Source organism: Lynx canadensis, chromosome F2, assembly GCF_007474595.2.
Source record: "Lynx canadensis isolate LIC74 chromosome F2, mLynCan4.pri.v2, whole genome shotgun sequence".
In the NCBI taxonomy this organism is placed as follows: Eukaryota; Metazoa; Chordata; class Mammalia; order Carnivora; family Felidae; genus Lynx; species Lynx canadensis.
The window spans coordinates 45,168,611-45,180,680 of NC_044320.2; the positions used below are offsets into that span (position 1 = coordinate 45,168,611).

A 12,070-nucleotide genomic window follows, 5' to 3' on the forward strand; every position below is an offset into this window, starting at 1 on the left:
GTCTATCACGTAGATAGGTAGTTGAAATCATGAGGAGAGTAGATCAGGTCAACGAAGAGGATCGAAGCCAAATTTGGAAGAATTCCTGAATTTCATTGGAGAAAGGAAGAGGAATAAGCTAAGGAAGTTAGAAGAGGTAGTCAAAGGTATAGGAAACCAAAAGAAAAGCCAGGCAAGTTAAAGGAGTAAAATGTTTTAAAAGAGGGAATGTTCCATCGTGACAGATGCTATAAAGATTGTCACATATTATTTTAAGGGCTTGTGATTTTTTCCACCTTAACTCCTTAACTTATAAGGTGTAGGTATCTTCAAATGAGTGTTGTGGTTTTATACACACACACACACACACACACACACATATGTATATTTGCATATAAAATTTGTTAAAGCATTTTGATTATCTTGTCAAAAAGATCAGATGTCTTTTTCCCTCTTCAAGTATGGAACTTCAAGGTCTTTGTGATAATGGAAACCAAAAAATTGATTGGTAAACCGCTTCAACCAGCAAGACCTGTTCGTCATCTGACTTCTCCCCCTGGTAAGTAATCTCGGGTATACATCTTTAGAGATGAATTGGATAATGGCTAAGTAGTATTTGAAAGGCGAACTCATATATAAAGTGATTGTTTATGGTGGATAGAGAATAATGAAAACTAATGGTCTCCTTTGTTTGAGGAGTTTAAAAGTATTACCAAAGAAAAAGAGTCTTACTAGTCTCCCACTGCATAGGCTACCAGACCAGCAAAGGTAGGAAGAAGAATAGGTCTTGCCTGAGAAAAACTGTATGTATTTATTTTCATGTCTCGTTTTCATGGTTAACTGGCTTCTGCTTAAAATGATATTCTCAACCCAAATTGTGCCCAGTGATTATGGTCACTGTAGAGCAAAGCAATCATGAGGGAGAGAGAATTGGCCTTTAAAAAAAAAATTCCTAACTGCATATAAATGAATGAATGGATGAATTAATTACTGAATACAGGCAAAACAACAGTTACAGGTTAGGGCTATACTTGAGTTGGAACATACAGTATTATTTTTCGGACAATCTAAACAAGAATTTCTAAAATTAAAAATTTCTCTTTTGCTCACAAAACTAGGATTTGGGGCAAATTCTTAAAATACTTTCCTTAATTGGAATATTAACCTTTTAGTTTTTCATTGTTGAAAGAATGGCTTCTATATTCTAACTTAGGGGTGTGTGTGTGTATACACATACATGTATGCATTTTAAATCAATTAATTATTAAATTAATTAAATTAAATTAAATATTAATATACAAATCTATTTCTCACCATCCTATCAAAATACTCTTTGGTCCACCCTATTAAAATACTCTTTGGTCCATGTGTTCAACTGAGTAACTTGCTATTTAGAAAAAGGAAAAAAAAAATAGCTCTTTTGTTGGGTGCAAAGATGAAGGAGAAAAGATAGAAATGGCACCAGTTCCTCAATCTTCTGTTTATTCTCCCATCCTTGGTTCTTACAAGGAAGATGGTCTCTACTTTGGTCATGTTTCTTCTGAAGATGGCTGTGTGACTTAAGACAGACAAATGAAATTAAGGAATCTTCTGGACCATAGCTTTGGCAGTGTTGATGCCATGCCCTCTCTCTCTCTCTTTCTTTTAAATGTTTATTTATTTATTTTTGAAAGAGAGCATGAGCACGGGAGGGGCAGAGAGAGAGGGAGACAGAATCCCAAGTAGGCTGCATGCTGTCAGCACAGAGCCTGGCACCGGGCTTGATCTCATGAACCATGAGATCATGACCTGAGCCGAAATCGAGAGTTGGACGCTTAACCCACTCAGCCACCCAGGTGCCCTGAGGCGGCATCTTCTGGTGTGCTGAAGAAGCAGTTGTTTAGGATCAAGTCTCAGATTTTCTTGTAAAGGGAAGGGTATAAAGCCATTGGCAGCAGCTCCTTCTGTGACCAGCCTTTTCACAGCACCTCTTACTCCCTCGTCTGTACAGATGCAGTTTTTTGTTCATCCTTTCCCTCCAAGGCCCTTGTAGGGGCAAAAGGTAGTGGGCTCATCTCTCATTTAATTATATCCTCGTAAGATCCAGAAAGGAGTGGGTTTATTGGGTGGGAAAGCTTAATAAATCAGAAATTAATTTTGGCCTTTTTCAATATACTTCTTCTGTACTCCTTAACTAGCTCACATCCCCCCAAAATTGTTTTTAAGATCCAGATAGAATTACTTCCTTTTGCGAAGCTTTCTTCTATATCACAAAGCCCTAGTATCTTCTCTGTACCTCTCAGATAACTTGTTTTTATCATAGTAATTGTTTATGAGCTTGTTTCTCAAAACAGACCATGAGCTCTTTTATCTCTGAACTCTTTTCACACTTACATACCCATTCCCTAACATAGTGGGTGACATTTCACAGTGTTTTATAGTGTTGAATGAATGTTTGTTGAGTAGAGGAACCATCAGAAAATATTTCAAAACAGTGCCTAGAATATTTTGGGTACTTAAGGTTTTTAGGTTGTGTTAATGGGTATTTAATGTAGTTTTCTTTTTTTCTGTCCTAATAGGAGCAGTATTCCCTTTCAACTTTCAAAACGAATATCCGTGCAAAACTCAGTGCTTACAAAGCGGAGTTAGCAGAGTAAGTCCTAGAAATTATAATAAAATGAAGCATTGCAGACTGGAAGGTAACATTTGTTAGATGGGTATTTTATGCGGGGCACTGTGCTGGGTGCTTTATATAGTGTTTTTTTGGTTTTTTTTTTGGAATTTTTGAAATTATTTTTTAAGTTTATATATTTATTTTGAGAGAGAGGGGTGGGGAGGGGCAGAGAGAGAGGGAGAGTCCCAAGCAGGCTCTGCACTGCCAGTGTGGAGCCTGATGTGGGACTCGAACTCACAAATCGTGAGATCATGACCTGAGCTAAAATCAAGAGTTTCATGTTTAACAGACTGAACTACCCGGGTGCCCCATGCTTTATATACTTTTTGGAATTATATTAAAGAAAATTATACCTGTTGCCCACCATTTTCAAGCCTAAACATTTTGCTATATTTGTTTGTTTTAGAAAATGTTAAAGAGGGGCGCCTGGGTGGCGCAGTCGGTTAAGCGTCCGACTTCAGCCAGGTCACGATCTCACGGTCCGTGGGTTCGGGCCCCGCGTCAGGCTCTGGGCTGATGGCTCAGAGCCTGGAGCCTGTTTCCGATTCTGTGTCTCCCTCTCTCTCTGCCCCTCCCCCGTTCATGCTCTGTCTCTCTCTGTCCCAAAAATAAATAAACGCTGAAAAAAAAAAAAAAAAAGAAAAGAAAATGTTAAAGAAAAAACCTAACGAAGATAATGTTCAAAACCCTCTATATCCCTCCACTATCTCATTTTCTTTTTTTAATTTTATCTTATCTTATTTATTCTCAAGTTAGTTAACATACAGTGTAGTCTTGGCTTTAGGATAGAATCCCACCGTTTCATTTTCTTCACACCCTCCTCTTCTCACTCCACGTGTAGGTATGTGAGAATAGTTCTCATTGTGCAATGGAATCTTATTTTCTGCCATCCCCAAGCATTGCATTAAGGGTGTGCCTTGGGACTTGTCCTGGAGATGGGTCCAGAGAGGGGGTAGCTGGCCTGAGAGAGACACAGCCACATGCCAGGGTTCCGAGAGGAAGATGAGCTTGAGTCCCGGCCCTGTCACTTCCCAGCCCCGTGACCTGGCGTGAGTGATTTCTTTCACTTGTCGGAGCCTCAGTTTCCTCACCTGAAAATGGGGCTCCTAGGTTGGTGTAAGGAGGAGGCAGCAGTGAGCTGAGGCTCCCAAAGTTCTGAGCACTGTGTCTGGCATGTAGTAACTGCTCTCTCCATTTGTGCAGCAGTTCTCCCGGCTGTGTCTGTGGACCGTGTCCCCTCCACCATCCCATTGTCTTCTCACCTTCCTTCTCACCTTCTTCCAAATGTTCTCGATTTGTTACTGTTTTCATGAATGTGTTCATACTTTTGCTACAACAAATAGAATTGTTTTAACTGTTTTGTAATTTTATATAAATAGTACTGTACCCACATGTGTTTTTGCCATTCTTTTCTCATTTAGGTTTATGTTTTAAACTATCTAACTTTTTGAATAATAATCAAAATTGAAAACATGCAAAATGGCATGAATGGAAAATTTCCCTGCAATCTCTATCCCGTAGTCACTGATTTCCTCTGATCAGAAGTAACCATTCTACCAGTTTCTTACGTAGATACTTCTAGAAATAGATAATGCATGCATAAGAATAAGTATATTCATAATAAATAGAATATTAGGCAACTTGTAAAATGAATAAAGCAGTTCTATATGTGCTGACATAAAAAATCTCTTTTTATATACAAATAACTACATTTATTTTGTTGTTCATTTTCTCTTGATGGGCTTGGCACTTGTTTCTATATTATAGTAAATGCTACAGCGAACATCCCTCCATATATTTTATACATGTTTGAGAGGTTCTCTGCGTTATAAAACTGAAGTAGTAGTAGTATGTTAGCAGGTAATCTTTATAAGAAACGGGTGGTATGTTTTCTGAAGTGGTTGTACTTACATTCCCACCAGTAGTACGTGCCGGTTACAGTTGCTTCAGAGCCTACCACTTTTTAGCCATTTTAGGATGTGAGTGTTAGTATCTAATTATATTTTATTTATTTATTTATTTATTTATTTATTTATTTATAATTTACATCCAAGTTAGCATATAGTGCAATAGTGATTTCATGAGTAGATTCCGGTGATTCATTCCCTATGTATAACACCCAGTGCTCATCCCAGCAAGTGTCTTCTTTAGTGCCCCTCAGCCATTTAGCCCATCCCCCCACCCACAGCCCCTCCAGCAATCCTCTGTTTGTTCTCCATATTTAAGAGTCTCATGTTTTGTCCCCCTCCCTGTTTTTATATTATTTTTGCTTCGCTTCCCTTCTGTTTATCTGTTCTGTATCTTAAAGTCCACATATGAATGAAGTCATATGATATTTGTCTTTCTCTGACCGACTTATTTCCCTTAGCATAATACCCTCTAGTTCCATCCACGTTGTGGTAAATGGCAAGATTTCATTCTTTTGATTGCTGAGTAATACTCCATTGTGTGTGTGTGTGTGTGTGTGTGTGTGTGTGTGTGTGTGTATGTATACACACCACATCTTCTTTTTTTTTAATGTTTATTCTTGAGAGAGAGAGAGACAGAGACAGAGTGTGAGTAGGGGAGGGTCAGAGAGAGAGGGAGACACAGAATCCGAAGCAGGCTCGAGGCTCTGAGCCATCAGCACAGAGCCCAACACGGGGCTTGAACTCACGAACAGTGAGATCACGACCTGAGCTGAAGTTGGATGCTCAACCGACTGAGACACCCAGGCGCCCCCATTCCACATCTTCTTTATCCATTCATCTGTCGATGGACATTTGGGCTCTTTCCATAATTTGGCTATGGTCAATAGCACTGCTATAAACAGTGGGGTGTATGTGCCCCTTCAAAACAGTACACTTGTATCCCTTGGATATATACTTAGTAGTGCAATTGCTGGGTCATGGGGTATTTTTAACATTTTTGAGGAACCTCTTGAAGTTTTCCATAGTGGCTATACCAGTTTGCATTCCACCAGCAGTGCAAAGGAGATCTTCTTTCTCCACATCCTCGCCAACATCTGTTGTTCCCTGACTTATTAATTTTAGCCATTCTGACTGGTATGAGGTGGTATCTCATTGTGGTTTTAATTCGTATTTCCCTGATGATGAGTGATGTTGAGCATCTTTTCATGTGTCGGTTGGCCATCTGGATGTCTTCTTTGGAAAAGTGTCTATTCATGTCTTTTGCCCATTTCTTCACTGGATTATTTTTTCGGTGTTGAGTTTCATAAGTTCTTTATAGATTCTGGATACTAATCCTTTATCTGATATGTCATTTGCAAATATCTTTTCCCATTCAGTTAGTTGCCTTTTATTTTTGCTGATGGTTTCCTTTGCTGTGCAGAAGCTTTTTATCTTGATGAGGTCCCAATAGTGCATTTTTGCTTTTGTTTCCCTTGCCTCTGTAGACGTGTTGAGTAAGAAGTTGCTGCGGCCAAGGTCAAAGAGGTTTTTGCCTGCTTTCTCCTATAGGATTTTGATGGCTTCCTGTTTAGGTCTTTCATCCATTTTGAATTTATTTTTGTGGTGTAAAAAAAGTGTCCAGGTTCATTTTTCTGCATGTCGCTGTCCAGTTTTCCTAACACCATTTGCTGAAGAGACTGTTTTATTCCTTTCGATATTCTTTCCTGCTCTTGTCAAAGATTAGTTGGCCATATGTTTGTGTGTCCATTTCTGGGTCCTCTATTCTGTTCTGTTGATCTAAGTATCTGTTTTTGTGCCAGCACCATACTGTCTTGATAATTAGAGCTTTGTAATACATCTTGAAGTCCGGGATTGTGATGCCTCCAGCTTTGGTTTTCTTTTTCAAGATTGCTTTGGCTCTTTGGGATCTTTTCTGCTTCCATACAAACTTTAGGATTGTTTGTTCTAGCTCTGTGAAGAATGCTGGTGTCACTTTGACAGGGATTCCATTGAATGTATAAATTGCTTTGGGTAGTATCGACATTATAAAAATATTTGTTCTTCCAATCCAGGAACATGGAATATTTTTCTATTTTTTGTGTCTCCTTCAATTTCTTTCATAAGCTTTCTATAGTTTTCAGTGTGTAGCTTTTTCACCATTCCTAGGTATTTTATGGTTTTTTGGTGCAGTTGTAAATGGGATTGGTTCCTTGATTTCTCTTTCTTTGCTTCATTATTGGTGTATAGAAATGCAACTGATTTCTGTGCATTGATTTTATATCCTGAAACTTTGCTGAATTCATGGATCAGTTCTAGCAGTGTTTTGGTGGAATCTTTTGGGTTTTCCATATAGAGTATGATGTCATCTGCAAAGAGTGAAAGTTTGACTTCCTCCTTGCCAATTTGGATGCGTTTTATTCCTTTGTGTTGTCTGATTGCTGAGGCTAGGACTTCCAATAGCTATGTTGAATAACAGTGGCGAGAGTGGACATCCCTGACCTTAGGGGAAAAGCTCTGTTTTTCCCCATTGAGGATGATATTAGTGGTGGGTCTTTCATATATATGGCTTTTTATCATTTTGAGGTATGATCCTTCCATCCCTACTTTCTTGAGGGTTTTTATCAAGAAAGGATGTTGTATTTTGTCAAATGCTTTCTCTGCATCTATTGAGAGGATCATGTGGTTTTTGTCTTTTTATTGATGTGATGTATCATATTGACTGTTTTGCAGATGTTGAATCAGCCCTGCATCCCAGGTATAAATCCCACTTGGTCATGGTGAATAATTCTTTTAATGTATTGTTGGATCCGGTTGGCTAGTATCTTGTTGAGGATTTTTGCATCCTCTAATTATATTTTAAATTTGCATTTTCATAATGATTAATGAGATTGAGCATCTTATCATGAACTTATTTGCCATTTGTATTTTTCTTTTTTTCCTTTTTGGTGAAGTGTCTGTTCAAATATTTTGCGTATTTTTAATATTTGCGTTGTTTGTCTTTTTATCAGTGAATTGTAAGAGTGTTGAAAATTAGTATATCATATGTGTGTTTATTTCTAAACTCCCTATTATTTATTGATTTATATGTCTTTTCCCCCCACTTTATGGAGGTATAATTGACATGTAACATTGTGTCAGTTTAACATGTACAGTGTGATGATGATTTGATACATGCAATATGTTGCAGAATGTTTACCAAAATCAATTTAGTTAACACATCCTTAATTTTACATAATTATTTTGTTGTTGAGAACATTTAAGATTTATTCTTTTAGCAACTTTCGGTTATACAACACAGTATTGTTAACTATAGTTACACACTGTACCTGGGTGTCCCATATGTCCGTCTTTTTGTCAACATCACATTTTACTTATAGACTGCTGTAGCTTTATGATAAGCCTTCATTTCAGATAGTGAAAATTCACTAACTGTATTCTTTTTCAAATTTGTCTCAGCTCTCTAGGTCTTTTGCATTTCCATGTAAGTTTTAAGTGAGCTTGTCAGTATCTACAGAAAGTCTGTTGGAATTTGATTGAGTCTAAAGATGAATTTGAGAAGAATTAACAACTTAACCATGTTGGCATATCTTACCGCTCTGTGTATTTTCTAGCATAAGGATCTTTTCTTCCATAAACATTCACTTTTCACTGGTTAAGCCAGCCTAACTACTACTAATCCTCCAAGTGTTGTTTAAGCATCACTGCCTATGTAAAACCTTTCCTGACATTTTTAAGTCAAGTTTTATTCTCTTACTCATTCCTTCCATGACACTTTCTGCGTATCTTCATTATAGAATTCTCAAATTTTATTGATTTGATTATGTAAGGTTGTAAAATTTGTAAGATTATACATGACTTTATTGTAATATGATAATTGAGATAACAAACTAACATAAGATTTTAGTAGATGTAAGTTCTTATATGCTATGAAAGATTTGAAATAATCAGTATATTTGAAATAATCAGTATTTTTAGTTGTTAATATATGCATAAATGATAAAGTACATTTTTTTCAGATTTCTTGACGTGTGATTTACAAAAATTGAATATATTTAGGTTATACAACATGATTTTTTATAAAGGTGTACAACCTGTTTAATGAATGTATACATCTTGATATTATTATAACAAGTTAATTACCACGTTCGTCACCTGACATAGTTACCAGTTTTTGTGTGTGTGTGTGTGTGGTGGGAACAATTAGCAAATTTTAAGCATATAATACAATATTAATAATTATAACCACCATGCTGTATATTAGATCTCCAGAACTTACTTATCTTATAATTGAAAATTTGTATTCTTTGACCAGCATCTCCCCATTTTCTCTGTCCTCCACTCCTGGCAATCACCATTCTATTCTCTAATACTATGAATTTGACTTTTGAAATTTCACATATAAGTGAGATCATGCAATATTTGTCTTTCTGTGTCTGGCTTATTTCACTTAGTATAATGTCCTCCAGGTTCATCCATGTTGTCACATATGTCACGATTTGCTTCTCTTTTTATGGCTGAATAATATCCTATTTATATATTTTTCGTATATCTCTATCACATTTTCCTTACCCATTCGTCTGTTGATGGACTTGTGAATAATGCTATCGTGAATAATGATGCAGTGAACATGGGAATGCATAGTCTTCAAGACTGCGATTTTATTTCCTTTGGATGTATACCCCGAAGTTGGGATGATGGATCTTATGGCAGATTTACATTTAATTTTTTGAGGAACTTCCATAATGTTTTCCAAAATCGCTGAACCAGTTTACATTCCCACCATCATTGTACAAGGATTCCTTTTCGCCCCCAACCCCCATTCTTGCTAGCACTTCTTGTCTTTTTGATAATAGCCTTCCTAACAGGTGTGAGGTGGTATCTCAGTCTAGTTTTGATTTGCATTACCCTCACGATTTAGCAGCGTTAAGCATCTTTTCATGTGCTTCTTGGCCATTTGTGTGTTTTCTTTGGAAAAATGTTTATTCAGGTCTTTTGCCTATTTTTAAATCAGATTATTATTATTATTATTATTATTTTGCTGTTGTGTTGTATGAGATCTTTATATATTTTGGATATTAATCCCTTATTGCTAATATGGTTGGCAAATATTTTCTCCCATTCTGTTGGTTGCTGTTTCATTTTGTTGATTGCTGCTTTTGCTGTGCAGAAGCTTTTTAGTTTGATGTAGTCCCACTTAATTTTGCTTTTGTTGCCTGTGCTTTTGATGTCATATCCAAAAAATCATTGCCAAGACCAGTGTCAAGGAACTTTTTCAATATGTTTTCTCCTATGAGTTTTATGGTTTCAGATCTTCTATTTGTTTTTGATCCATTTTGAGGTCATTTTTGTGTAGTGTAAGAGTCCAATTTCATTCTTTTGCATGTGGATATCTAATCTTTTCAAGATTTTTAATCTCTACACCAAGGGACTCATGACCCCGAGATCAAGAGTTGCATGCTTTACTGACTGAGCTACCCAGGCGCCCTATTATGTCTTTTTATGTTAGCATTGTAATGTTTTGATTATTATAACTTTGTAATATAGTGTGGAAGTGTGATGCCTCTAGCTTTGTTCTTCTACTCAAGATTACTTTGGCTACTCAGGGTCTTTTGTGGTTCCATATGAATTTTAGAACTGCTTTTCCTATTTTTGTAAAAACTGTTACTGGAATTTTGAAAGGGATTGTACTGAATCTGTAGATCAGTTTAGGTAGTAAGAACTTTTTAACAATATTCTTTCAATCCATGAACACAGGATATCTGTCCATTTATTTGTGTCATCTTTAATTTCTTCAGTGTCTTATAGTTTTTCACATACAATTATTTTACCACCTTGGTTAAATTTATTAGTAAGTATTTTATTCTTTTAGATACTATTTTTTTTTTTTAACATTTATTTATTTTGGGGACTGAGAGAGACAGAGCATGAACGGGGGAGGGGCAGAGAGAGAGGGAGACACAGAATCGGAAACAGGCTCCAGGCTCTGAGCCATCAGCCCAGAGCCTGACGCGGGGCTCGAACTCCCGGACCACGAGATCGTGACCTGGCTGAAGTCGGACGCTTAACCGACTGTGCCACCCAGGCGCCCCTTAGATACTATTTTAAAAATGTTTTTTAATTTTTTTTCAGATTAAAATTTACTTTTAAGTTTGATTTTAGGCTTGCATTTTAGTGTCAGTGAAGTGTGCCTCTGCTGCAATTTTGAAATTTAAAAAACTAATTTTTAAAAAGGACCATAACATTCATATTATAGTTTATTAAATCTAACAGGAACAAAAACCTTGGAGAATGAAAATCTTTGCCATTTTCATATATTTTCTACCTCTACTTAAAAATAAAAATTTTGTTAAAATTTGATTTTTTTTTCCTGATAACTTATTTTGGTGACTCGTACCGTAGAATTATCTCATTACTTTTCATTTTGTCATAGGGTTAGATAACTTTCTGACTTCATGGAGTTACCTTGGTAGAATTTGCGAATATTTAAGGAATGGGCTATAACTTGCTACTACAATGACTGATAGAGCAGAGATGTTCATTTTTTAGGATAGATTTTTCCAGAGAAACCTACCTTAATGAATTACCATGGTTCAGAGTATGGCCTACTGTTTGCAAACTGATTTTTGTCAGCAAAAGAGATGATTTTTTTTAATGTTTATTTATTTTTGAGAGAGAGAGAGAGAGAGAGAGAGAGAGAGAGAGAGAGAGAGAGAGAGCATGAGCTGGGAAGGGGCAGAGACAGAGGGGGACAGAGGACCCAAAGTGGGCTCTGTGCTGAGAGCAGTGAAACTGATTAGGGCTCGAACTCACGAACTGGGAGATTATGACCCGAGCCAAAGTCGGCTGCTCAACTGACTGATCCACCCAGGTGCCCCAAGAGATGATCTATCTTAAGGATAGATTATATATATTGACCCAAGTTTGTGAAACTGATTTATAAAATCATAAAACCCATTATTTTATCATGAGAAATTTACGGTCTTGTGCTCTGACATTCTCTTATTGGTTCCACTATTATATGCACTAGGGAGATTTATGGGAAGCTAAATTGTAATCAGGGTACTTCTTGGTGAGCATGGAATCAGAAGAGGAGTTAGTTAAAAATCCTGACAAATAGTTAAAGATATCTGTGAATATATTTCGAAAGAATTTTTTGCCTTTAATAAGCGTTCTTAGAAGGTTGCTTATCCTTTATGGCCAGAAATAATGTCTTGACTAATACTTTGATTGTTTAGGAAAATAGTTTTGGCTGCTAAAAAAAAAAAAAAAGGTTATATAAAGTTTTTAGGCCATAGTTAAAAGGTATATTTTCTTATTCTTTCAATAGTGTAAAACGAATGGAATGCAAGCCTTTTCTCAAGGTCATAATGAACCACAGCAACATCAGTCTCCAGTTAAAAAAGGTAAATTTTTACCATAATTCTTAAATTTCATAAGGGAGTCTTAGTATTCATGGTAAGTTAATATTTGCTTAGCTGCAAACCTCATGTGCACAGGAAGTTTTATTATATTTTTTTTTGGTTGATTTCTGGCTATAGTAATCATGCTC

The 12,070-nt window shown here is 36.5% G+C and overlaps 1 protein-coding gene across 1 annotated transcript in view; it reads left to right on the forward strand.

Moving 5' to 3' along the window:
* The first annotated feature begins 457 nt into the window (after nt 1–457).
* Nucleotides 458–12,070, forward strand: part of CF2H8orf88 (chromosome F2 C8orf88 homolog) — a 30,746-nt gene continuing 19,133 nt past the window's right edge. Inside the window, exons 1-3 of the mRNA XM_032591954.1 lie at nt 458–538; nt 2,538–2,611; nt 11,849–11,924. Coding sequence (XP_032447845.1) covers nt 466–538; nt 2,538–2,611; nt 11,849–11,924 — 223 coding nt within the window. The 5' untranslated portion in view covers nt 458–465. The remainder of the gene's footprint in view (nt 539–2,537; nt 2,612–11,848; nt 11,925–12,070) is intronic.